The sequence below is a fragment of the Cavia porcellus genome, unplaced genomic scaffold (genome assembly GCF_034190915.1).
Source record: "Cavia porcellus strain 051 isolate PalLab524CR breed Dunkin Hartley unplaced genomic scaffold, mCavPor4.1 scaffold_1, whole genome shotgun sequence".
Taxonomy (NCBI): Eukaryota; Metazoa; Chordata; class Mammalia; order Rodentia; family Caviidae; genus Cavia; species Cavia porcellus.
Genome location: NW_026947484.1, coordinates 129,666,866 through 129,688,091, shown reverse-complemented (window position 1 = coordinate 129,688,091; position 21,226 = coordinate 129,666,866). Strand labels below are relative to the sequence as shown.

The 21,226-nt window shown below is 40.0% G+C and overlaps 1 protein-coding gene across 1 annotated transcript; it reads left to right on the top strand.

The window, feature by feature from the left end:
- Positions 1-7,003: 7,003 nt before the first annotated feature.
- Gnat2 (G protein subunit alpha transducin 2) lies at positions 7,004-19,571 on the top strand. Its single transcript, XM_003479206.5, has 10 exons — positions 7,004-7,115; positions 7,225-7,393; positions 9,414-9,456; positions 9,710-9,851; positions 10,495-10,652; positions 12,763-12,891; positions 13,137-13,266; positions 14,817-14,970; positions 15,495-15,702; positions 18,717-19,571. Exons 2-9 carry the CDS (start codon positions 7,276-7,278, stop codon positions 15,683-15,685), a joined length of 1,065 nt encoding a protein of 354 aa, XP_003479254.1. The 5' UTR covers positions 7,004-7,115; positions 7,225-7,275; the 3' UTR covers positions 15,686-15,702; positions 18,717-19,571.
- Positions 19,572-21,226: the final 1,655 nt, after the last annotated feature.

Sequence of the window (21,226 nt, the reverse complement as noted above, 5' to 3'; positions counted from 1 at the left end):
GTAGGCAGGATGTGGTCGCTAAGCTCACCTTTTCACTTTGTTATATTCGGTGGTATGAGCATAAATGTTAGCCAAACTGATCAAATGCAGATAGATGCCTCTCTGGTTACTGACTGGCACTGAACAAGGGTCTTCTCTTTATTTTACCCATAAGATGAGTGTAAGAGGACCTGCTTTATATGGGCAGTGGTTAAATAAATAAATGTAAATGCCTAGAGCGGTTTCTGGCCTGTAGTTAGTACCTACTCACTGTTTATGTACTAGCATTGCTTTAGCCTCAGCTTTAGATTATTATTGACAGCCTTTGATCCACCTTGCAGCCTATGAAGACAATTGTTTGGACTGTAGATCCAATATCCAACCAATATCTCCACTCCCAAGGAGCACAGAATCCTACTTAAAGGGATGTTGTGGAGGGAAGTTCCTTCATTAAATATAATTAAGTGTATGAGAAGGAACGGGTCTTTTTTCTGTTCTCTCCCTTGCCCTTTGTCCCCACACCTAGTTGTTCTAATGTTCCATCTCCTCCCAGTTCTTACCTCACCCACACCAAGTTTTTCCCCAAACTTTTGTCTTCCTCTTCCCTCCTCACTCTGGATTCTATTCTGGACTCTGAAACCTATTGACTACCTGTATTTGATGTCACCTCCACTGATGCCATCTATTGCTCTCATTCCAAACCAACCAAAACCAGGACCTCTGGGGCTGGAGAAGTAGTTCAGTGATACAGTGCTTGCTTGTGTAACACATGCAAGGACCTGGGTTCAATCCCCATCACTGCAAAAACCCAAACTGCATCTTACATAAATGTGTGCATGGGCAAGGAGGTCCATCTCAATCAATAAAAGCAGAATAAGAACAAAGAGGTACCATACTTACATATCCAAATAGCAGACTAAGAAATGCATCTTAATGTAGAAGGGTGTGTGAAATGGGAAATCCACAGTCCTGGTGACCATAAAACATTTATATAATCTTTCAGAAAACCATTTAGTAACATATGATCAGGATTCTCAATAAAGTTTCAACTTAACACAGTAATCCATGTCCAGGAAACTACTTTTAAAAAAAGAGCTGCCAGGAAAAGTTATGCCCAAATTGTTCATCATTGCAATGTTCACCACACAGAAAGTTTGGAAACTTAACGATCAGAAAATGTTTAAATTATATCATATTCATACAACGAAAGACAAGTCATTAAAAATTGTTCTTGGAGAATTTTTTAATGATGTAAAATTGTTTACAATATAAAATTAGGTGAAAGAGTGGATGAAAAAATTGTATACGTAGTGTGGTCCTAATTATATGATATATATGCATAGAAAAAACATACCAAAGAGCTTACAAATGGTTAAGTGGTATAAATATGGGTTGTATTTACTTACACCTATCTGGATTTTTAAATTACCTACAGTATATATCCATTTCTTTTATAAGGGGATAGAAATGAAAAATCTGTAAAACTCTGTCTACAGCTGTCCCCTCCACCCACTGCAGATGTAAATTATTATTATTTTTTAATCATACTAGGGATTGAACCCAGGACCTCACATTTGCTCAGTGAATGTTCTACCAATGAGCTAGATCCCTACCCCTTTTCCCCTAATTTTACTTTGAAACAAGTCTTGCTAAAAGTCCAAACTGACCTTGAATTTGAGATTCTCCTATTCAAGCCTCTCAAATAGTTGGGATTACAGGCATATGCAATCACATTTAAAGTAAAACCCTCCCCTTTTTTTTTCAGTCCTGAATATTATTAAACCCACTAAGCTATATACCCAGCCCTTTTGTTCTTGAGATAGTGTTCATAAATTGCTAAATTGCCTTGAAATCACTGTGTACCTTAATCTGGCCTCAAATTTGTGATACTCCTGTCTCAGTTTCCAAAATGCTGGGATTACAGGTGTGTGCTACCATGCCCAAATTCTTTTTTGTTTGTTGAGACAGGGTCTCACCAGGTAATTTAGGTTGGCCTTGAAATTACTATGTAGTCCAGGCTGGCCTTGAGTTATGATGATCCTCCTGTCTCAGCCTTCTGAGTGCTGGGATTACACATGTGTGCTAACACATTTGGCCCATTTTATTCACTTTTGAATGCTAACATCTTCAAAATTAATGACAGCCCCATGACCAGTTAGGGGATCATATTATGACTAGTTTACTTTTCACTAAACATGGCTGTATACATGAGTAATAAAATACTAGCTTCTTTGGAGGCTGACATAGGAGAACTTAAGTTTGAAGCCAGTCTAGGGTACACAATGAGTTCAAGGCCAGCCTGGACTATAATAGTGTGCTCTTATCACAAGAAAAAAAAGAAAAGAAAAGAAAAGAAGAGAAGAGAAGAGGAGAGAAGAGAAGAGACGAAAAGAGAAAAGAAAGAAGGAAAGAAAGAAAAAGAAAGAAAGAAAGAAAGAAAGAAAAAGAAAGAAAAGAAAGAAAGAAAAGAAAATGCTTGCTTATAATCCCAGCATTTGGGAGGCTGAAGCAGGAGGATCACAGTTCAAGGTCATTTGGGCTACACAACAAGGCTGAGGACAGCCTGAACTACAGTCAGAACCTGCCTCAAAAAATAAAATAAACCCAATTTAAAAATTCAAGCACTGTGTAACCACATACCATCACCTATATTCTGATAAAATGCCAATTTTATAATCTTGCATTGGGTCAGGCTTCCTTGATGTCCCTCTAATCCCTCTTAGCCAGCCAGTAAGTGGGTTCTCTCCTCTACTTAACCCAGGCAAACCAGTTCATTAGTCTGTTTGTGAACCTCCCCAGGTCCAGGTCACCTGGACATAGATCCTGCTAGGTAGCCCTGGTTGCAGCTAAGCATCAGCTTCCTATCTACTCAACATCAACAGGAACCTCAGTGGGGTTCCATTGTCTATGAAACAGAACTTGGAAAATGAAGGAATGAGTCACCCTGTGGCCAGTTTTTTTCCACAATGAGGCCTTATTTTATTTAAGTCTCTGAGGTGTTCCCCAGCTCTAAACACAGCCTCCTCCCTTTCCAACCTATTTCCATCATGATTCCTTAATTGGCCCTTCAGGAACCCAGGTCCCCAATCTTAGCACACCCTACCGCTCTAAAGAATTGCTTCCTTCCCTTTTGGCCTTCAGGTTACTGGCGATGTCTGCTTCCTTAGGTCAGAGTACTACTCTTAAACACCTATGGCTCCAAAAAGACCCTTGGCCAACGCAGCTTCCCAAGTCTACCCTACATCCACACATTTCCAGAATTGAGTTCCGTTTCTCCCAGCAGCCAGCTCTCCTACCCATCCTGCCTTAGATACCCAGCACTCTGATAGCATTATGCAGCCTGTATCCATATGTATTTCTTTGTAAGTCTCCAGTGGATTTGGTTAAACCCCTTAACCTGTCACTCAAGGCCTGGCTTTGGCTAACTCGTTTCCCTCTCCTGTCCTCATCTCCAGGCTCTGTTCTCCATAAATCTTTCATTCTAGTCTGATCACATCAAAATTCCCAGTCTTCTCTAAGTGTATTTTATACCCTGTGTTTCTGCATTTTCCTATGATCTTTTGACTCTCCTAATGCAAAGCCCGCATTTCTACTGCTATTCAGCTTCTCTGCATGAAGTCTTTTCATTTTACAACTCCCCCTTTTCGACCTCAGAAGCTGTAAGTCTAGCAGTGAGATGTGTGTACATTTGTCTCTCAGGTAGAGGTGAGATGTTGTTACAGTACTCGGGGCTGAACCCAGAGCCTTGCAGGCACTGGGCAACACTCTACCATTAAGGTACACCCCTAGTCCAAAGCTACGTTTTAACCAGTGTTTAATGCCCCAGCATGGTGCAGTGTCCCTTTAATTAAACTGTTTCCTCAGTAAATCTCCCCTTCCTCTCCCTTTGGACTGGAAATTCCTAAAAGCCAGTCTCCATGTTCCCGCATTGTATCTGCACAAAGGCTCACCACTGGACATGACAGATTCCAAGAACTGCCCCTAACTCGTGAAACATCTCCAAATTCATTGGGAAACTGATTCGTCTAAAAATGATATATATACATCAAACACTTGAGCTCTAGCTCTGATCTTGATATAGATGTGTTTATTCAGATGAAGATGACTTTTCTGGGCTTCACTTTATATTCATCTCTACATGAGAATCACATTACCTGTCTTATCAGGGTACTGTTCCTAAAAGTGGTAATAAAGTAGAACAGCCACAGAGAAAGGCTTAGAAAGGGGAGAGGCAGGCAGTTCCTGGCATAGGATGGTGTACACCGCGATGACTCTGCTCTCAGAAGCCAGGTGGTGGTGAAAATGGGAAGCACCCCTTTGGACAGCTAGCAAACAAAGCACAAGGACCACAAAAGTCTGCAGCAGTGAAGGCTGAAAAGGGAACATGCGCAAGCAATTTCCCCATGTGTGAAACAAGATCATGGTTCCTTTTACAACACAATGCTGTTGCTTCTAGGTTCACACAATTGCCTAAAAATTCTTTCTCTCACTGCTGAAGGGTATTGGCAAGGAAGATCACTATATGACCTCAAACAAGTTAGGAAATCCTCAGGTCTCAGTTATCTGGTCTGGAAATTGGCAACAGCAGCACTTGAATTTATTTTGAGAAGTAAGGGGTACGAGCCACATAAATAAATGGTCTAGTACAGTTCCTGGCATTTTCTTCTTTAAAGAGTGCAGCATTCAGCACAGTCCTAGCCTGGCTGTAAGTTGCTAATAAGGAAGAAAGGAGAGGGAAGGATGGGGGGGGGGTGTATAATTACTGAAACCTTAGGGCTAAGATTCCAAGACAATTTTAAAGAGACTCTTGGTTTTCCTTAAGTCAATTAAGCACTTGCCAATTTTTGACTGGGAACACGTGATTGCCAGGCTGGGTGTAGTAATGTAGGCCTGCAATTACAACTGTGTGGAAGGCTAATGCCGCAGGATCACAAGTTCAGGGCCAGGCTGTATAACTGTGCAAAACTCCAGTTCCCACCCCATTCCCCTAAAAAAAAAAAAAAAAAAAAAAAAAAAAATTGCTGGGAATACTATTTGGTAGCAGAGTGCCCCCGTGTTCAATCCCCAGTATCTGAAAACAAGCAAGCAAGCAAGCAAGCAAAGAAAAACTCATCATGATTGCCATGGTGGACACTCAGTAGCTGCCTATTTCCCCAGGTTCCAGAGCCTGACCTTTCCAGTATTCAGCATAAAGGTCAGGGAAAATAATCAGCAAAGGCTCAGGGTGTCTACTATCTCCCATTTTCTTGTCCCACTGACCACTGCCACACAACTCCAGCTCTGAAAGGGAAGAACAGATTAAATTCTTTTAGCTTAATGGTTCTCCACCTTAGCTATATACATGGGAATCACTTGAAGAAAATTTTAAATCCTTATGCCTGGACTGCATTCCAGGCCAATTAAATCAGTGCTTTCTAAAACAAAACAAAACAAAACAAAACACTTCAGTAAATGCCAATGTGTACCAAAAATTGAGAAATGTTCTAGGCCAGGGCCTTTCAAATTTGCTGCTGCTGATAATCACCTATACTAGTTTAAGATTACAAGCATGCCAAGTGATCCTTACACCATGCTAACTGGGAGTGGGTGTGTCCTGATGTCTGAGATGCTGCTGAAAGGCAAATTTTGAACTGGAAAGTTTGGCTTGAGGTCCACAGTACATTTCTAACAAGCCTCCAGGTCATTTGAAGTCACTCTTCTTTGTACTATATTTTGGGTAGGGAAGTTCTAAATATCCTCCTCTGTGGAGGTTCCATCAGCAAAATCCATTTAAGTGAAATAACTGGCATGAAGAAATATGGACCGTAGAGAATCATTATGTGAAGGCTGCAGCCTCATTTCTTACTGGGGATGAGAATCAGAGGAGCACTGCCCCAACCTTTGACAGGCAGAGGCTACAGTCTAATTGCCCAAGGAAACTGTTCTGTGAGGTGACACAAACTCTACTAGCAAAATAACACTAGCAAAATCCATACTGAGTGAAGATGGGCCTGAGCATTACTGGGTCCAGTGGAAGCAGCCCCCTACTCAACCAAGTACTTTTTTTCCTTCACTTATTCACCAAATGTTTAGTGAAGACATGCTTACGAACTGTTAAGTTCTAAGAGGTTCAAAGGTAAATCAATACAAAATGAAGTTATAGCTGGGCATGGAGGTACCCACCTGTAATCCCAGGACTTGGGAGGCTGAGGCAGGATTACTGGCATTCCAAGCTAGCCTGGGCTACACAGTTCAAGAACAGCCTGACCCTGCCTCACTTCTCTTACCCCCCAAAAGTAATACTTGCCAAGGATAAAAGTATGTACAAAAAGCCAGCTGCAGTGTTGCACACCTGTAATCCCAGCACTCTTAGAGACTGAGGTACCACAACTGAAAGTTTGAGCTTAGCAAAGGCAATTTAAGGAGATCTTATCTCAAAATTTAAAAAAAATTTTTTTTAATTTTTTTTTTTTATCGGTACCAGGGATCCAACTCGCGACTGCCTGCTTGCAAGGCAGGCGCTTATGCCGCTGAGCTAAATCCCCAGCCCCCCCCCAAAAATTTTTTTTAAAGGGCTGGGGACATAGCTCAGGTTACAGGCCAGTACCACAAAAAGGGAAGGGTTGCAAGTACAGAGATAAAGCACTACAAAGAAACAATGCTGACAGTTTCCGGGGTAGTGGCTCTGGGGGGGCTGAAACAGTCCTAATCTTTCCCAGGAAGAACACCACCCCAAACAAAACTTCTTTGCCAGGACTGGTCTCATGAATGAGCTTCCTATGTTGGAGTGAAACCAGGACCCTATAATCTGGAGGCTCAGTATGGGAAATGATTCCTATGTTTGTCCCCCTAAATCTCCACCTCTACAATGCAAGTATATCCAAAGGAGTAAGCTCTTTCAAGAGATGGTCCCCCTCAAAAGGATGCAGGTGGCCATCATTTCATTCCAAAAAGCTCTGGTATCCACACCCTTCCTTCCTTGTCAAAACATGGGTTGTTTCTTGGATCATTTCCCTTGCTACAGAACATTTTGAATCTTGGCCCTCCGTCTTATTGGTAAAGCTCTTAATTGGCTAGACTCATCACACTGCTAGACATAAAGGTTATAATCCCTAGACTAAGAAGGCCTCCAGTTGGAGTAGGGAGTCTCAGCCAAGGTAGGCAGGGCACAAGAATCTATCACCTGCTCTCAGCCCCTACAAGCTAGCTTTGTAGAGTAAGAAAATGATACTCACTCTCAAGTACTTTTTCCCTTTTCACACATAGAAATTTACAGACGTGTAAGAGCCTGAGGAAGTAGCTGAGAAGACAACAGAGATGGGGAGTGGAATCAGTGCAGAGGACAAAGAGCTGGCCAAGAGATCCAAGGAGCTAGAAAAGAAGTTGCAGGAGGATGCAGACAAGGAAGCCAAGACTGTCAAGCTGCTGTTGCTGGGTAAGTGAGAGAGAAAGATGAGCTGGCAAAGGTCATGCATGCTCTTCTGTTCGCTGGAGGGGCAATGGGCTCCAGCCTAGTACCAGGGGAGGAGACAAGGCAGCTCCATTTTCCTTTTCCCATACCAGGTGAAGCCAGATCCAAGTTCTAGGGCCAAGTCAATATGATACCTACACAGCTAGCCCAAAGGGACCCAGAACGCAAAAAGCTACTGGAATTTCCCCACTGTTTCTTGAACCAGGAATAACACAAGGTCCAAGATGGACCTATTTTCAACTCTAACTAAAGCAATACCTCCCTTTTGGTTTGGCAAATACCAAGAACCTTGGCTATCTAGATACCCAGTCTACAGTAAGAGGACTCTGGGTCAAGGAATTAGAAGAGAATAGGACCTTCCCTAACCAATGGATTCAAACAAAAGTCCCATCATACAGTTCCAACACAGAGACGCAGCAATAGGCCCACTGGTTCTTGTGCATTACATGGTTCCTTCCTGATTTTTGTAAAAATTTTGGAAGTAGGGAACCCTGAATGTGGAGAAATGGGATTTTTAACATTAGTCCCTTCCTGGTTTTCAATTAGTAATTGTCTATAAAGCCTCTGCCAGATGGGCAATTCATCAACCTGATGAGCTTTTAAGCAGATCACTGGTCTGTGCTGAGAAAACAGAAGTACCTCAGTGGGTCAACCAGGGAAACTGATCATAGCAATAAATAGAACCAAGACAAGCAACTTTGTGATGCCTGACTTAGGGGAGAAAAACAGAAACAAAACCTACCAACATTACCACAGAACTAGGCTATCTGTAACAGGTGGGTCCCATTTAACGTAAGAATATGGGTGTGGGTTTCTGAGGCTAGAGTCCCAGGCTAGGGCATCCTTTCTCCTACAGCCCAAGGATACATCAAGGAGTTCAAGAGTTACACAGAGAGAAATGGAGATGACAGGGTCCCTGAGGAATCCTTCAAGCCTAAGCAGACACTTCTAGCTTCAGAATAAGCAGCTTAAGAGGGCGAAAAGCACAGGCTGAGTGGAGAGTTAAGGGATTAGGGTAGCGGAGACAGAGGGAGCGGGCTGAGGGAAATATGGGTTTTGATGGGGGAAGAGTATACATGAGTATTTAGTCAAATAACGGAATCATTAAAATAATGCAAAAATATTTCAAGGAAGTAAGTAAGGTCTCTTTGGTCCTCCCAAGATTATTCACCTGAGTCAAAAATGGGTAGCAAGGAACTGTTAAAGGAATTTCCCTGATTCTATCACTGGTTCTTAATGGAGAGATTTTTGACCCCCAAAGGACAACTGGAAATGTCAGGAGACACTTCTGATTGTCACAACTAGGAGAGTGGGATGCTACTGGCCTCTAGTGGATAGAGACCAGGAATGCTGCTTAATAAACATCCTAGTACCAGGGGAGGAGACAAGGCAGCCTAGTACCAGGGGAGGAGACAAGGCAGTTCCATTTCTATCACTGGTTCTTAATGGAGAGGAAAAAATCCAAACTGAAATGTAAATAGTGCCAAAGTTAAAGAAACTTTACTCTAAAACCAGGTCACTGCCAGGCACAGTGCCTCATACCTGTAATCCAAGCTACTCAGGAGACTAAGGGAAAAGGATCAAAAATTTAAAGTCAGTCTGAGCAACTTAGTGAAACTGCATCTCAAAACAAAAAGGGTTGGGGATGTAGCTCAGTGTTACGAGTGTTTGCTTAACATGTGAGGATCTAGGTTTGATCCCTAGCATTTTAAAAACAAATGCTAAAAACACTGGCTGGGGTTGTAGCTCGATGGTAGACTACCTGCCTAGCATAAAAGCAGCCCTGGGTTCAATTCCCCAGTACACTACCACCAAAAGAAAAAAAAAAAAAATCAATCAACCAACCCATCAATCCAGGTCAAATGACATGAGCTAGAGATGCCAGAAATTGAGAGCAGCAACCATTGTGTGTGTGTGTGTGTTTTTTTTAAATGCTGGGGGGGAAACTGGTGGAAACTGGAAGCATAAGCATTTCTCCTTCCAGGTGCTGGGGAGTCAGGAAAAAGCACTATCGTCAAGCAGATGAAGTGAGTAGAAATAAAGCTCCAAAGGGCTGGGGGGCCCTAAGAGAGGAGTCATTAATGTGGAGAGAAGGTACTTAAGACCAACAGGCTATTTAGCCTTAAGCGTCCCAGGTATTTTAAAGGAACTGCTTCCCAGCGCCTCAACCCCTTTAATCCTCCATTTTGTGATGGGTTTTTACAATCCTTTAAATCCCCTTAGATGCTCTTAGATTTGGTTATTTAGGTCCAGCTAAAAGTCAGGTGTCTGCCCCTTAAGGATCATTCACCAGGATGGCTATTCACCAGAAGAATGTCTAGAGTTCAAGTCTGTCATCTACGGGAACGTGTTACAGTCCATCTTGGCTATCATCCGCGCCATGTCCACACTGGGCATTGACTATGCTGATCCAGGCTGTGCGGTATGTGATGTTATATGGTTAAAGCAAGACTAATGAGAAGAAATTGAACTGGAGGCCAATAAACTATGAATAAAGTTAGGTAAGAGTAAGTTCTGTGTAACTAAAATTTGATCTGCTGAGCTTCAAAACTCAGTTCTGGAAAAGTAAGCAACTTGTACCTTTGAAATGAATGTTTACGAAGTCTGCTCTCTGCTTTCTCTACAGTTTTATCTTCTTTTATTACTTAAATTGTTTCCTGTGGGCTTTTTGCTCTGGCCATCAAACTTTTATAAGCTAACTCCCTAGTTCTAGTATTTGGCCTTGTCTTAAATTTGAATCACTGAAAAAAACAAAAGTGATGGGTTCCTATCTTCCATCTTGTCAATTTCATGGTCAATCTAGTCTTTAAACTTTGACCCTTTCTGCAGCAAAGGACCCACGTTTTGTAGCAGTCTACTTTCAAATTAAATTTGAAAGCTGGAAACACCAGAAAAGGAAGATCTGGGACCCAGAGAATACCCTAGGAATTTCCAAGCTGATACATTACCACCCTCTACACCTGGGGAGCATACTCAAAATTTAATTAGCATGTTCCCTTAATTGAATCTTCACCAAAGGTTGCCTTTACACCTATGTCATTCTCACACAGGTTTCTGCATTTCAGGATTATGGGCGACAGCTCAACAACCTGGCTGACTCAACTGAAGAGGGTACCATGCCTCCTGAGCTGGTGGAAGTCATCAGGAAACTGTGGAAGGATGGCGGTGTGCAAGCCTGCTTCGACAGAGCTGCAGAGTATCAGCTCAATGACTCAGCGTCTTAGTAAGACTGACTGGGGAGGAGATGATACTTAAGCAATCTTGCAGGAGAAATCCCATAGTCTTAAATTTCATGCCTGAAAGCTGGAGATATACACACTAAATTTAACGCTTGCAGATATCTGCTAGCTCCCACCACTCTGCATTACTTTACACTAACTTACTGTGTAGTCTACAAAGCTAAAGGCATGAAATTCAAAACAGAATTATTCTAACACCTCTTAACCTTTAAGAGGGTAACAATGGTTAATACATTGCATATTGTTATCTTTAAATTAGTTCTTCAGAATACTAACCCTGTTTTCTTAAGCTTTCTCATTCAGAATCATAAAACAGCCCTGCAGTTCTGCTGGCCCACTCCTAGGAGGTGTATGAGTCATGACCCTCTTTTAAGGTTGAGTTTTCCAGCTGTAACCCAGGCTTCATCTGTGCTACTAGACAGAAATGAAAGTCTCCTTCACCCATAGCATTTTATGTCAGAACATTAGGGTGAGGACTCAGGAATCACCAAGGCAAACCAAAGGAAGGTGGGCAGGACTTAAAACCAACTGTGTGCAGATGCTTCCAAAAAGATAAGGGAAACAGTTTATCAATCCTACAACAGTATAGTATCATACATGGGCATAAGCTTTAGAGTCAGATGTTTTTAACGCCCATTCATTACCTAATCTTGTAATAATGCTGTCTTTCACTGTCTCTGGAATGCTCCTTTATGAAGGCCCAGTCATTGCCAGTTGTGCTATACATACTGACTCAAGACCCTTTATCCATTTGGACAATAAGCCAAGATAGTGCTTTTTATTAGCCCCATTTTATAGATGAAAAATGATCATCTTTTCTACAACTTCAACAGTCATTTAATTTGCCCAAGATCACACACATAAATAGCAGGGGCTGGATTTGCACCCAAGTCTTCTTGACCCACAATGCTGATTACTTTTTATAGTGTATCATGTCTTTTAACACTGGAAAATTTATGAAACTCTTCTGAATTATTCCTTAATGTCTAAAACGGGCACATGAGTTGGCTCTGGTGTAGCACTCCTGCAATTCCACCACTCTGGGACACTGAAACAAAGACGCCAAGTTCAAACCCAGCCTGGGGAACTTAGCAAGATCCTGTTTCAAAACTTTATAAAGCAGAGGTGGGGTGGGATATAGCTCAGTACAAAGGCACTGGGTTCAATCTTCCAATGCTCCAAAATAAAGAAATACATAAATACATACATACAAAATGGGGATATGAATCTTAAACATTTATGAGGTTCATCAGAACTTACATGTGAAATTTTCTGGCATATATTAGGCACTTGTGTTAATTTTCCTTCTTTTCTGGGTCATTTCTCTTCAAATATCCCTTCCTTCTTCCCTTCCTTTATTTTTTAAACTTTCTCACTTTCAAAGGTACCCTGGTACCTTTGAAAGCTAACTTTCAAACATATACAAAAGTGAAATAATACAATCAGTCACTTAGACTCAGTAATTAATTCAAAACCACTCGTTAGCCTCCACAGTTCAGATGATTTTAAAGCAAACCTCAGATATCACTTCATCCTAAAAATTTCATTACATATTTCTAAAAAAGAGCTTTTTAAAAAAATACTATCATCACACCTAAATATTTAACAATTCCCTAACAGCATCAAACACTCAATTTCTTCAATTCCAATTTTACTCATAACATAACAAAACTTATGCATTGCCTCCTGTCTCGAAAGTAGTTTTCAATCTATCCCCCTCCAACGTGCTGGAGATTAAACCCAGGGCCTTGTGCATGCTAGACAACCACTCTACCTCTGAGATAAATTCCCAGCTCTACTTCTGCTCTTGATGGAACTTGTGGCATTCAATTAAAACAGTAATTCTCATTCAAGGATCTAGATAGGATTTCCAGTTGGCAAAATTCAAAGAAATTACATAAAGTCCCTTCATCAAATTGACTTACCCTTCAGCCCACTTACTCACATCCTTTTTTAAGATATGAAGGAAAGAATCCTAAATTTAGTTATACGGATGCCAGTCCCAATTCATCACATTAGTTGTGTGATTTTGGGTAACTCTCAACTTTCGCTGTTGAAAATATAATGTTGTCAATGTCAATAATTTTTGTCTAGCTACCTGAACCAACTGGACCGGATTACAGATCCTAACTACCTCCCTAATGAGCAAGATGTGCTACGATCTAGAGTCAAAACCACAGGCATCATTGAAACAAAGTTTTCTGTCAAAGATCTGAATTTCAGGTGAGTACATGGTGGCCGAGTACATCTCAGATACACATGTGCAATCCTACACAAGAGACATGAACATTATTTTTGGCCTTTGCTGAAGCCAAATCTGAATTACTATCCTATTACCCCCTGCTCCTTTTCTCCCCATTTCCCATTTTGCTAATTGGCCCCAAAGTGTTCACGGCTCAAGGGGAAGAGCAAAGACATGTGGGTCATATGCCATGCACATCTATGAGAACTGTTGCTTCTTCCCTTAGGATGTTTGATGTAGGAGGGCAAAGATCAGAAAGGAAGAAGTGGATCCACTGCTTTGAGGGTGTCACCTGCATCATTTTCTGTGCAGCCCTCAGTGCCTATGACATGGTGCTGGTAGAAGATGACGAGGTGGTAAGCAGCTTTTGCATGAAGAGGTTTTGTAGATTGTTTCCCTTAGGACCCATTCTTACAAGCTTGTGTCATTCCAGTGTCTCCACTAGGATGTCAATGAACACTGACAGTTTAGTTGTACTCTAGCAGACCAGTGTTTTATGCAAACAATTCTAGAAAAACACTTGTTTTGCACAGTAAAACTCCAGATTTACTATGAATAAGGTTAGTCTCAGATCAGACACACAAGTATCACTCGGCCACCAAAGTTCCTAAGAGGAACTGAGTATTAAAAGGTAAAAGACCCTATCAAGTAGGCAAAGCAATTACATTGATACAGGCTGCCTATGGAAAAACAGAATATGGAAAAATAGAACAGGTAATGTATGATAATGTGCCTTTACACAACTTAACAGAGAGGCGGAGCTACTAACTTCACTTAGAAACCTAAAAATGTACTATGAACAGGAGAGAGTAGCAGTCCAATTTTGTTAAATGTCAACTGGCAGCTAAGGAACCACTTAAGATGGGAGCACTATATAAGATACATATGACAGGAGCACTACAGGACACAACCAGTTACTTCTTACTGCGTTTGTGACAAAGGATGTAAAAGATGTGGGAAACACTAATATCTGCTCTACAAATGGAGGTCAGCAACCTACTAATGGAAGACAAACCTTTTATCTTTCTATCCCTCGCTCCACCTTCATTTCCCTTCCTTTCCCACTTAGTAGTTCAATTGCACATTTGAGCACTCTTGCCTATCTTTTAGGCAAAAAGTCTCAGTGCACTTCATTTTCCAAGTTCTCTTTCATCTTTAATATCTAAAGTCTGTGAAGTCTTAAAAGGTTTTGTAGGAATAGCAAATACTGAGGAAACACTATAAATCAGGTTTTTCTTGTGCTGAGCTCAAGTCGGCATACTGCAAGTCTCTAAAGGCCTGTTTGCTGGAAGCTGGCGAGCCTGGGGCACTGGGCAACCTCCAGACTCTGCAGAAGAGAGATACCACTTCTCATCTCTCAAAGTAGCAGTCAGAGAAGGGAATAAGACAGCACAAATGCTGGTAGTACAGCATTGGGAAATTCTCTAGTACTCACTAGGACCCAAATCATCACTGTCAGGTTCCTGTTCAAATAGATCAGTCCATATGTATGATAAGCCTAACAAAATCACAAATAAGCACATGCTACATGTGGTCTGGTCTCAACCCTGTATCAGCAGTACTTAAAGATACAGAAGTCCTGACTTGTACCTGGCTGCCAAAGACTTACGTAACATTTATTATGCCAGTCACTACCATAGACATTATACACACATGTGCTCACTTAACTTTCACAATAACTCTAAGGACACTAAGGCTCAGAGAAGCTCAATACTTTTCCTGAAATGACACAACATGATAGGAATATTAACAGGAACCAGATCTCTGGCTCTACTCTATCACATTAAAAAGAAGTCATTTGCTTTTACATTTGGAAACCTGATCTCTCCAAGGGGAACAAGCAAGGAAGCAGGCAACAATCTCATAATTCCAATCTGATGTTTCCAATGGTGTTTCTTCTTACTAGAATCGTATGCATGAGTCTTTGCATCTGTTCAACAGCATATGTAACCACAAGTTCTTTGCTGCTACTTCCATTGTCCTCTTTCTCAACAAGAAGGACCTTTTTGAGGAAAAAATCAAGAAAGTCCATCTCAGTATCTGTTTCCCAGAGTATGACGGTAAGTGTCAAAGGCTGAAGCAAACAGTAGTTTTTTTTTTAAGTAATAACTGATGACTGCCTCTTTTCTTCTTTTTTTTTTTGTTGGTACTGGGGATTGAACTCATGACCATGTGCTTGCAAGGCAGGTGCTTATGCAGCTGAGCCAAATCCCCAGCCCCGACTGCCTCATTCTTTATGCCAAGAAGAAATAAACGTCTTCAGGGAGAAACTCGGGGATTCAGTTACAGGGTTTAAACTCAGATATATCTGGCATAGAGCAGATATTAGATGCAGGACAGCCACTGACTATTCAAAGAATACTTGCCAGAAACCAAAGGTGTAGACATAAAGACACCTTTCTTCTTCAGTTTCCTTGGTCCACTCAAGTGAGAAGCACTGGCTGCAAGAGAGAAACCTCCCAAAAGCTGGTCCCAACTGTACTTGTCCAACACATTTCAAGGATCAAGTTCATTTAAAAAGTAAATAAGCAACTAAGAAGGGTTAACTTTTGTACTTTTTCCACTATTTTTTCTGGAAAACCAGGGAACAACTCCTATGAGGATGCAGGGAATTATATCAAGAGCCAGTTCCTTGATCTCAATATGCGAAAAGATGTCAAAGAAATCTACAGTCACATGACATGTGCTACAGACACACAGAATGTCAAATTTGTATTTGATGCAGTTACAGATATTATCATCAAAGAAAATCTCAAGGACTGTGGGCTCTTCTAATCTACATAACTCCTCAGGTATATATTTTTTAAATTTTATTTGTTATTTCATTTCATTTTATTTTTTGAGACTGGGATTCCCCATGTGGTTCACAGTGGTTTTGAACTCACTATGTAGAGCCCAGAGTGGCTTCTAAATCATGGCCTCTCAAGTGCCCTGAGATATATATTTTATAAACAAGCTTAGAACATAGGTAATTTCAAGCAGATAATCATAGGTCAGTATACCCTAATATGAAGGATGAATCCACTGTCCACTGGGGATGGAGAATGCACAACTGAAACTATGTCTCATGTTCTTTTAAGTAGTTTCAAGACCACGAGGCCAAGAATCATAAGATCCAAGTTCCAGAACTAGTTCTGCTTAACAAAAGAATATAAGTACTTCATCTCTCTGTGCCTCAAGTTCTTTATCTATGAAATGAAGACTGCTTTCCTACCTACTTCACACTTATTCTGAAGCCCACAAATATACCCAAAGGAAAGGCACATGAAAGCCCTGTGGTTAGTCACAGCAAGAAAGTCCCTAAAAGCCAGGCATGGTAGTACTGGAGTCTGAGGCAGAAGGATAGCCATAAGTTTGAGGCCAGCCTGGGTTTTGTGAGTTTAAAGGCAGCCTGAGCTACATAGTGAGACCCTGTCTTAAAACTCGGAAACAAAAACTCCCTACAAGTGCTACACTTTATGAAATCAACATCTGGTTTTTAGACAAACTACCTCCACAAACCTCTAAAATCTGTGATCAACTATTAAAATGTCAATTTATTTAGCACTTTCTTCTTACAGGTACATGCCTGTATCTGGATCACTGGATAGATGTGACTTTTGTTACTAAGGCACATATCCAATCATCTTTATTAAGTACAGATTATTCCTCTGTCCCTCAGGCTGCCAAACAGTTTCCTTTATCTCTGTAAATATGAACTGCTCAGCTTATATAACATACTTTCTGACCAAACTTGGAAGACATCAACACACTCTCCACTTAAGATATTTTATTGCTGCCACTTCTGTATCACAGAATTTAGAACAAGTGAGCAATTCTAAAATTCTCATTTGAACTGGTATGTTTTAGAAGAACAAAAAAGACAGTTGAGCTTGCTTTAGGTACAGAAATCTTCACAGCTTGGTCCATGTGATGCTGACTCTCCCCAAATAGAGCAAGGAGTAAATTATTCCTTTAAACTCCTTTGAAGTAAAGCTGGTATTTATCTTGACAGGTGGTGGTGAAGTCAAGTGTAGATTTAGCATTTACAACTACTAGTGAGGAAAGCTCCTGGCACCCAAGATTAAGTATATAAAAGAAAGTGTCAATTAAAATGAAAAGCTGCTCCCTGCTAGAAACACCCATTCCACTTAGGCTGGCACTAGCAACATTAATACTATAGAGACATATGAACTTGAAACACTGAAGAATAATTTTACAGTTGTTAAAATTGTTTTGTAAAATAAATACATAAAATAGTATTCATTTAGCCAGACATGGTGGCACACACCTGTAACTCTACCACTTAGAGGAGGCTGAGGCAGGAGGATTGCCATAAATTCAAGGCCAGCCTGAACCGTACAGTGAAACCCTGTCGTAAAAAGACAAAAAAAAAATTTTTTTTTTAACTGGGTTCATTTAAAGTCAGAAGGAAGTTAAAAAATATTATAGGACCATCACTAGTGACCTATAGGTAGAAACTGGGGCCCATGGAGTAGAGTGCTCACTGGTATCACACTGCTAATAACAGAACAAATATTCCAAAAAGCTCTTCTGAATCTAAAGAAAATGATCCTTCTACAGACCTTACTGCTGCCATACACAAGAAAGTCAAATTCAATTTTTCATTCTTCCAAGCAATTCCTAAACTCTTGGTATTTTTTAGTTATGCTATCACTATATTATGAATATTTAACGAAACTATTTTCAACTAATATATGTAGGTTCCAAAACAGCATGAAATTAGCGGGCACAGAAATGTAAGTATTTTTACATTTGTTGGTTAAAGAAATAATTTCTCATTCAAAGACCTTAAGGTACCTCCCTAGCACAGCATGATTTAAGAAACCCAGATGATAATAAATCAAATGTAAATTAGGCTGTTTCACATAAATTTGATGAGTTTTCTTTTACAAAATATAGTACAACTGACACAAAAGGGAAAATACTGTAGTGATTCTACATACACATGATACAGTACTTAAAATACTCAAATTCATAGAGAAGAAAGTAGAATGATTATTACCAGGAGCTGGGAGAAAGACGGAAATAAGGAGTTAGTGTTTATTACACACAGATTAGGAAGATCAAATTAGGAAGATAAAAAAGTTCTGCAGATGGATGGTGGTGACAACTGTGGAGCAGTGTGAATGTACTTTATTCCACTGAACTATATACTTAAATGACTTAAATGGTAAGTTTTATGTTATATATATTTTACAATTTTATAAAAAGGAAAAAATGTAATTGGAAGTGTGCTTTTATGTTTGTTATAAAAGGAACAATGAATAAAATAAGTACAGTAATTCTATCTTAAAAGCAATATAAAAGACACATATACTTGTAACCATGCCTACTCTGATACCCTCCCTCATGGCCCCAAACAGTCCAAATCAGAATGTTACATTGCAACCCCAAGATGAGACAACAGCATTCAAGCCCGACTCTACTTGGAGATATGCCGTAGACCAAAGTGTGCTGGCCATGCTGGGTGGAGAAGGTGGTGAAGGGTGAAGAGCTCTTACCTCCCACTGCCCTCTCTACCCGGCACAGCCCCCGGAGCACAGATTCCAGCAGGACTTCGGTGTTGGGCCAGAGACTGCAAGTGTGCCAGAACCTCTGGTGGTCCTGCTCTGTTAAGTCGAGAACGTTTCTGTGAGGTCAAACATATTGGAGACTGCAGAAGGGAACTTTTCTGCCATTTGGCTATGAAAAAGCAAGCACCAATATGAATAGAAAATAAAGCAATTTGTAAAATATAAAACAAGCAAATGACTTTTTCACCCTGGCAACAAAAAGAGTAATTTATAATTCAACTTCATTTCAGGTCTTCAAATAACTGTGGGGGAAAGTAACTGTGAAAAGACCACCAGCTACAATGAATACACTTGTTGGTGCTGCCACAGGATATTTACCTTTTTGCAATGCAATATAATCTTGTGAATCAATCATAAGAGCATCACAAAGCATCTTCATACATATTCCTACTTAATCAGAACCACAGACTATCACAATTGAAAGGAACATCTTAGTACATCTTCAGACAAACACACAAGGGATAGAAAATTGAAAGTGACCTGTGCAACATTTCATGGCTAGGCTGAAGCCAGGAAAGACCAGCACTCCAAACAATTCTCAATGAAGGTTTGCAGGGTTTCAAGTCCTTTATCCTACATAAGCAAGGATAAGAGAAAACTGGTAATTTTTTTATGTTGTATCTATTGGGAATCACTCTTACACATAAATAAGTCTCTTAGTTAAAATATATGAAGACAGGGCTGGGGATTTAGCTCAGTGGCATAAGTGCCTGCCTGGCAAGTACAAGATCATGAGTTTGATTCCCAGCACCAAAAAATAAAATAAAAAATAAAACAAAATATATGAAGAGTACTAGGGTAGAAGGCGGTAGACAGACTATAGGAGAGGATAAACCAAGATGTATGTAAATTATTACAGCTTAGTGAACGCTAACACACTGAGATACTATATCCCAGCAATATATTAGTATTCATTGTTATTTTACTTTTTGATACCTTGTGATTACCACTAGATCTCAGGGACAGAAAACAATGCTCTTGAGCATAGACTTAAATTCTCTGTTACAGGATCTTTGCCTATCTTTAATTTGGTATGCAAATCTTTTAATTTTCATTGCATAAATAAAGGCCATGAAATAAAAACATTTGGCGATTCCAAGTTTCTCGTTTTGCTTTAATTTTGTATAAAAATTATTCTGTATTTAAGATGTAGTACTGTATTTTCTAACTACTAATTTTTCCAGTGGAAGGCACTTTAGTCATATATACAAAAAGAATTTCTTGCTGGACATGACTGCACATGTATAATCCTAGCTACTTGGGAGGCTGAAGTTAGAAGATCAAAGTTCAAGATTAGGCTGAACAACTTAGTGAGACCCAGTCTCAAAAAAAGATCTAGAGATGTAGCTCAGGAGGAACAACCCATCTTCTATCCCGATATCCATTTAGCCTGCGCACATACACAAACATGCATTTATTTATTCACAAATTTTAAAACTCTGTTATTCATTAGTGATTTTGAGGTTATGTATGTGCTGTAGTCATTTATCATCTGTGTTGATCTTTAACATTAGGTCCTACTCAGTGCCCAAATGTTGACCCAGATTGCCTACAGAAAAATTGCCTCACAAGTTTATTTAAAAATATATCATCAGGATCTGGCTCAGGTATTACTACAGTTTAGCAAGGAAATCTATATAGATTAATCATGTACTCTAAAACACTTGTTGCTGTGTAACATTGTTAATTACCCCCCCTTTTTTTGGGTTTTTTTGAGACAGGGTCATATTATGTAATTCAGATTGGCTTTGAGCTAACTGTAGTTCAGGTTGATCTCAAACTTGCTACAATCTTCCCGCCTCAGCCTCCTGAGACTACAGACGGGTACACCACCACGCTCAGCTCACTACTCATTATTTCTAAGCAGACCTGGGTTTGACATAGTATTAGAAAAAAAATGTCTTACACTTATTTGTCCTAAAATATATTGTCCTTGACAGAAGTGATTCACAAAATTTAGTAAGAAAACTAGGGTGTGTGTGTGTGTGTGTGTGTGTGTGTGTGTGTTTAAAACCTAAACAAAGGAAAAGAAACACACTGAAAATTTTCAGCTGCCTCTAAAAACCTTGTACACTCTGACAGTTGGCAGCAAATTAACTTTTAATTTCAGGCCTGTTTTTGTTTTTCTTGTGCTACTGGAAGCAAGACAATAGAATATGATGGTTATAAAACAATGCAGAGATCTGTGCTTGTCCAGGTCAGATCTTCTATAAAGCCTGAAGTAGTTAGTATAACCATAGCTGATGATACTGCCAAACTAAGATAACTTTTTTTTTTGAAAAAGGGTCTTGCTGTGTAGCTCAGGCTGGTTCTGAACTCACTATGTAACCCAGGCTGACCTTGAACTCATGGCAATTCTCGTGCCTCAGCCTCAAGTTCAAGGATTATAGGCATGTACCATCGGGTCTGGCAATACCTGTTCTTGAAGTCACTATTACATATGAAAGGTAAAAGATTCCACAAGTAACAACACTGAAAAAAGTAGGGCTACTTTAGTCTGATTAGAGAATTTTTTTAAACATCTGAATAGGAAAAGTCAAAAGCATATCTTTAATTGGGAGCCTGACTTAATTTTACATTTAACTGTAGTACAATAAGGACTTCTGCAACAGGAAGTTCCAGAATTGTATTACAGATATTAAGCAAACAGATAAATATATTAAGTAACTGGTCAGGCCAAGCAACCAATTTCAAAATAAAGTCACAGCTACAAACTGGAGTAGTGGCCAGGGCATATGAA